The sequence below is a fragment of the Gracilinanus agilis genome, chromosome 5, assembly GCF_016433145.1.
Source record: "Gracilinanus agilis isolate LMUSP501 chromosome 5, AgileGrace, whole genome shotgun sequence".
Lineage (NCBI taxonomy): Eukaryota > Metazoa > Chordata > Mammalia > Didelphimorphia > Didelphidae > Gracilinanus > Gracilinanus agilis.
Window position 1 is genome coordinate 309,701,029 of NC_058134.1, and position 6,251 is coordinate 309,707,279.

At 62.9% G+C, this 6,251-nt stretch overlaps 1 protein-coding gene across 1 annotated transcript; it reads left to right on the forward strand.

Moving 5' to 3' along the window:
• Positions 1-2,523: 2,523 nt before the first annotated feature.
• Positions 2,524-4,518, forward strand: TOB2 (transducer of ERBB2, 2). The gene has a single exon (XM_044678152.1). It carries the CDS (start codon positions 2,890-2,892, stop codon positions 3,910-3,912), a length of 1,023 nt encoding a protein of 340 aa, XP_044534087.1. The 5' UTR covers positions 2,524-2,889; the 3' UTR covers positions 3,913-4,518.
• Positions 4,519-6,251: the final 1,733 nt, after the last annotated feature.

Genomic DNA, 6,251 nt, shown 5'->3' on the forward strand with positions numbered 1-6,251 from the left:
GATGGGGAACCCCGGTGGCTTAGCACCTTCTTGGCATTCTTTCTCGAGTCTTTAAAGACAGAGCCTTACTTCCTGAGGGAGTTGGGCTAGGTGAGCTCCCTTGAGTTTCCCCCAGCTCGCTCTGAGATCCTGTGGCCTCCCAGAGAGACCCTGAACCCCTCCTGTAGGCCCAGGGCTCGGGAAACAGAAATGAAGTGGCCCCCACCTGGGGAGACTGACAGGTTTGCATAGGAGTGGGCAGTCACTTCAGAGGGTGGGGGGGGGGCAGCCACAAGCTGGGGCTGGGAGGATAGGGAGGCCCCCTTCTCGCAAGAAGGAGGTCAGTCGGATTTAATCCTGGGCTGGTTGAGGCCCACTAAGCTTGGAGAAAAGGCGGGCTGCGGTCAGGTATGAGATGGATTAACAAGGCAGGATGCAGCCAGGGGGCCCCACTAGGAGGCTATGGCAATGGCCTGGGTCCAAGGCCCAGCTCCCAGAATCCCAAAGGCTCTCCCTGGTCAGCGAGGGAGGGCGAGGGAGAGACGATTCACATGGCCTTGCAAAGCCCCAGAGCCAGACTTTCCCCTTTCCAGCCAGCCTGAGAGCCTAGGAGCATGGCTGTGGAGCCGGCAGGAACCCTTCAAGAATCTTCCCTTCATTTTGTGGAAAGGAAACAGGCCTAGAAAAGCGCTCCCTCAAGTCAAGGGGACACCTAGAAAGGGACAGATTCAGGGGACGGGCCCTGAGCTTGCAGGCCCCTCACACTCCCGGGTCCTCCTGCAGGAACTCTGCTCTTGCCAACTGCCCTGTCCTTGTGCGCTCAGTTTGCCCAATTGTAGGCCTCTGTGCCCTTCTCTGTTGAAATCCACCCTCTCCATCCTCTTCTGGGTCTTTGGGGTTCTGCCATCCAGTGTGTTGGGTTGGGGAGGGGAGTGAGGGGCCACGCATGAGAAGCTGAAAACTGGAAAAAAGGGCCTCGGAAGGCATCCGGCGTAGCCTCATGCCCAGTGGGTGAGTGCCAAGCAGTTGGCCATCCACCCCGTGCTAATGGAGAACTCGGGGATGCGAGCATTTCATTGTTGAGGAGTTGGGGCTTAAGCTGGGTCAGAAAGAACTCGTCTGCCCTCCCCTTGTCCCCTCGCAGGGAAGGTCCCTTTCCTCTGGTGCGATTCTTTCCCAGTTTCGTCCCCTTGCTTGCTTAGCTTGTCCTTTCCTAGGCATCCACCTGGGCATTACGTTATCGCTCCCCTCCCCGCCATTAAACAGGTGTCCTGTCCGTCTGTGTCCCCAGCCCCGGGCTCACGCCTCATGGTTACTCTTAGAGTGAGGGATACTCCCTGACCCTGGTGATCCTCTTTCCGCTGCTCTGTGCACTGGCAGGCCCCCCGGCCCCTTGTCTTCTCCAGGGCACACATCCCCAGGCCCGTTCACCCGTCCTCAGCCGATGTGCTTCCCTACATTTGGCCAGCAGGGCTTGGAGCCGACCCTAGTTCCCCACTCGTCAGTGAAGGAGCTGAACCAAGGCCCCTTGCCAGCCTTGGCAGCCTGAGCTCTGACCTCTCTGTTCCCAAACCACCTGCGGTAGTAGGGAGGGACCTGGGGGAAAAGTCAGGGCCGAGAGCCGCCCACCTTGGGTCTCCCTCCCGAGCTGGCCTCGCCCATGCTTCAGGGTGGACAGGCCCAGGGAGCCTCCGTCTCCCCTCTGGGTGTCCTGCCAGTTCTTGAAGCTGTCCCAGGCCTTCTGCTCAAGAAGAATACTCCCTGGGGGGCGGCCGGGGGCTCGGTGGGTAGAGAGCCAGGCCTGGAGACACGAGGTCCTGAGTTCAGATGTGGCCTCAGACACTTGTTAGCCGGGTGACCCTGGCCTGGGCGAGTTCCTTAACTGCCATCGCCCAGCTCTTAGCGCTCTTCTGCCCTGGAACCGATTCCGTCAGAGTTACCCCTCGGGACTGAGCAGCCAGGCCCAGGGTGGATGACCGACTTGTGGCCGGCTCTGCCGGGTGAGCACCCGCAGGTCAGGGCTCGGGGGATCCTCACACTTCTGGCCACCGAGGTCAAGCCCTCATTTTTTTCTAACCCTTCCCTTCCATCATAGACTTAATACTCTGTATTGGTTCCAAGGTAGAAGAGAGAGGTAAGGGCCAGGCCCTGGGGGTTAAGCGACCTATCCTGGCCCCACAGCTAGCAAGTGTCTGAGGCCAGATTTGACCTCCCTCCTCTAGGCCTGGCTCCCAGTCCACGGAGCCCCCTGGCTGCCCCTCATTTCCAGCAGAGGGGGCTGGCCCAGGACAGTGAAGGATGTTGTCCGAGACGCCCCCTGGTGCGGGTCCCAGGTTCCCTTGCCGCAGGAGGGCAGGGGGCCGGCGTCGGAATCGGGAAGCCTTGTGTTCCAGTTGTGACGCCCGCCAGCGGTGGGCCTCGGGCCCCTGGGCCCCCCTCCCCCCCCACTCACCAAAGAGTTTGGGTCTGCTGGGGCGGGTGAGGGGAGTTAACGTTCCCCGCGGCTCCCCCGGCCCCCAAGACCAGAGATCAGGCGAGCTTTTCTTCTTTGCCTTCAGCATCGGCCTTTTCTCTGGGAAATGACGCCGGGCCCGAGGGTCCGGCAGGAGCGTGGCGGGGCCTCGAGGGCCTTCTGTGGCCCGGCCCCCTCCTCGGCGGGCACCCGCGGCCAGGCTCTTGGTCCGCCCCCGCCCGGGACACAGATGGGCGCCCCCGAGCTTGGCCGGGAGGAGGGGGCCCTGCCACCCCTCCTATTTACGGCTGCCCTTTCGTGTCTCCTCTCTCCAGAGCCATCAGGAACCCGAACCTGCCCACACTGGTATCTTCCATCGTCCCTGCCCCGTGTGTGTGTGTGCCCGTCATCCCTCCGACATAGCCTGCTCGCAGCGGCTCGCCCGGGCCAGGAGGAATATGCATCTGGAGATCAAAGTCGCCCTCAACTTCATCATCTCTTACCTGTACAACAAGCTGCCCAGGCGCCGCGCGGACCTCTTCGGCGAGGAGCTGGAGCGCCTGCTCAAGAAGAAGTACGAAGGCCACTGGTACCCGGCCAAGCCCCTCAAGGGCTCGGGCTTCCGCTGCGTGCACATCGGCGAGACGGTGGACCCCGTGGTGGAGCTGGCGGCCAAGCGCAGCGGCCTGGCCGTGGACGAGGTGCGGGCCAACGTGCCCGAGGAGCTCAGCGTGTGGATCGACCCCTTCGAGGTCTCCTACCAGATCGGGGAGAAGGGCAGCGTCAAGGTCCTGTACCTGGACGACAGCGAGGGCTGCGGCGGCGGCGCGGCGGCCGCCGAGCTGGACAAGGAGATCCGGAGCAGCTTCAACCCCGACGCGCAGGTGTTCGTGCCCATCGGCAGCCAGGACAACTCCCTGTCCAACTCGCCGTCCCCGTCCCTGGGCCAGTCCCCCAGCCCCACCTTCATCCCCCGCTCGGCCCAGCCCATCACCTTCACCACGGCCGCCTTCGCCGCCACCAAGTTTGGCTCGACCAAGATGAAGAAGGGCGGCGGGGGCGGGGGGGGCCAGCAGCCCCCTCCCCAGCAGCCCCGCCTGGCCAGGTCCCCCACCGACACCCTGCTGAGGCAGAAGGGCCTCTCCCTGTCTATGCATTCTCTGAATTTCATCGGGGCCGGCCCGGCCCCCCAGTCCCAGCTCTCCCCCAATGCCAAGGAATTCGTGTACAGCGGGGGCTCCCCCAGCCTCTTCTTTGATGGGGGGGCCGACGGGCCACCCGGCGGCACCCCCTTCGGTGGCCCCAGCGGCGGCGGCGGCGGCGGCGGCGGCTCCGGCGGCTTCGACGTGGCCCAGGTGTTTGGGGGTGGTGCCAACGGCCTCTTCCTGGAGAAGTCGCCCTTCGTGGAGGGCCTCAGTTACAACCTGAACACCATGCAGTACCCCAGCCAGTCCTTCCAGCCCGTGGTCCTGGCCAACTGACCACCCGCAGGGGGCAGGGGAGACCACCGCCACCAAAAAGAGAAAGGAAAGGAAAAAAAAAAGGAAAAATAGAAATATACAAAAAGATTTCCCATCTTCTTCCTTCTGGCTTCTCCACAAAGGAGGCGCCCGGCCCGGCCCCTGCCGCCCGCCCGCCCGCCCGCCCCTCCCTCATTGGCCGGCTGGTTGGGGGTCGGAAGGTCCGGATCTCGGTTTCCCCTAATGTCGTCGTCGTCGTCGTCGTCGTCATCGTCGGGGGCTTCTCGGCGTGCTGAGGCTCCCTCCCTTCCTCGTGCCCTGTCCAGAGAGCGGCCCAGGGAGGGGAGAAGACTGGGGATGAGCTTGCGGCCTCTGGCCAGACCCTGAGAGCTCTGCCCTGGTCTGGCGAGTACCGGGCGGCAGCGCAGGCTCCGGCCACGAGAGCCCTCCGGGGCCTCGGCCTCTGCCCTGCGGCCTCGGTCTCTCTAAGCCTTCCCGGCCACCGAGCCTTTGATCTCAGGGCCCAGGAGAGCCATCCGCCCTCGGCCTGGCGCGGCTCGGGCAACCTCCCCCCGGTGCCTCAGCTGCCCGTCCTCGGGCCGGGCAGCGTCTTCCTGGATTTTGACTCATTCCTCACAGGGGGGCGGGGGGGGGGGGACACTGAGATCAATGGGGGGGACTAGTGGAATTGGGGCTCTCAGCTGCCTGGTTTCCCAACCACCCGCACTTTCAGACTGACCAAAAATACAAAACAGGTTTTCTGCCCCGGGCGAGTGGGTCAGGGCTGGGGCACCCTTAATGCACAGCATGGCCCGCAGGGTCCAGCCTTAAGCCTCCTGCCCGGCCCCCAGAGCAGGGCCCAGAGGAGGCGGCTTGGACAAATGAGGGTCTGAGACTTGAATTCAGAATTCGCCCCCCTTCCCTTCCTTGGCCTTGGGCTGCCCCCCCATAGCCCTTTCTTCATTGCTGCCTTTTCAGGGGAGAGGAGGGGGCTCAACCGGAGCCCTCGGCCCACTCTGTCCCCTCCCGGGCCCGTTGTGAGCTCCGGAGTGGGCACGTGTGACAGCCCCGCCGGCCAGCTTCCTAATGCCCGGGCCTGGCGGGCGCAGCATCAAGGCCAGCCTTCTCCCCCTCTCCGCCCCCACCTCAGCCACGGTCCCCACTGCCGCCCCTCTGCCTCGGGCAGGCCACACTACCTCCCCCAGCCAGGGAACCCCCTGGCCCTGCCGCCCAGCACCCCCACCCCGTACTCAGGGTCGAGCCCCGGCTGGGCAGCCCCCCTCCGCTGCCTGCGAGAGCCCACCTCGGCGCCCCCCCTGCACACACGGCGGGCGGGCGGGCGAGCGGGCGAGCGAGGAGCCCCTGCCGGCTCACACGCAGGCACTCAGCTCCGGTTTGCTTCGTCTTTTTTATTTCCCAGCCCAAAGCCGAACCTGCACTCGGGGCCCTCGTGCCCTGGGAGGACCTTTTTTACTTTGGCCTTTTTTTGGTGTCCGTTTGTAACGCCTCATTTGCTACGTTTGTAAGATGTGCGAGAAGGGCCGATAGAGAATATTAATATATGTAGATTTCTAACAGAAAAATTGTACTTTTTCTTTGGGAGATTTTTTTCTTAAAAAGAGGAGAGAAACTTTAAAAAACCTATTTTTTCAGGAAAAAAAACTTTGGAAAAAAAAGATGAGAGCCTCGAACCCTTTTCTCCCCTGGTCCCCAGCCCCGTCCCCGGGAAGGAACCGAGTCCTGAGGTGGGTTGTCTCGTCCGGCAGGAGGCGGGCCGGACGGTGTCTTGTCTTGGCGCGGCAGGCCAGCTTCTCTCGGGGGGTGGGGGGGGCGCAGAGGGGATCCCGGGGGGGGGGGCGGTAGGTACTTTTTCTGTAGTGAAGGAAGAATCGGATCCAAAGTTTGGGATTCAGCCCGTCGTGCAATATTTCGGAAGGGACGTGGGAGCGTGTGGAGGTTGCGTTCGAGAACCCACCCCGGCCGGGGATCAGACTGTACAGTTTCTATTGTTTCCGATTTTTTTAAGTTTGTATTAAAAGCATGATCTCGACCGCGGGCTCCCTGTGGCTTCTTGGACGGGCCGGTGCTGGGGAGGGCGAGCGGCACGCCAGACCGGGGCCGCCTCTTCCTGCCCGCTCTGGTGGGGGGTGTCGTCCGCTCCGGGCTTGGTGAGGCCACACGCTTACGAGAGGGAAAAATGCAAAAGAAAAATCAATGCTGTGAATTGGTTCTGAGGCTAGGCCATGGGGGTTAAGTGACTGGCCCAGGGTCACGCAGCAAGGGAAGTGTCTGAGGCCAGATTGGAACCCAGGGCCTCGGGATCATCAAATTTTAACGCTGCAAAGGGACCTGGGAAATCG

Coding starts and splice junctions, on each gene's coding strand:
- TOB2 (XM_044678152.1), top strand. CDS start 2,890: ATGCATCTGGAGATCAAAGTCGCCCTCAACTTCATCATCTCTTACCTG.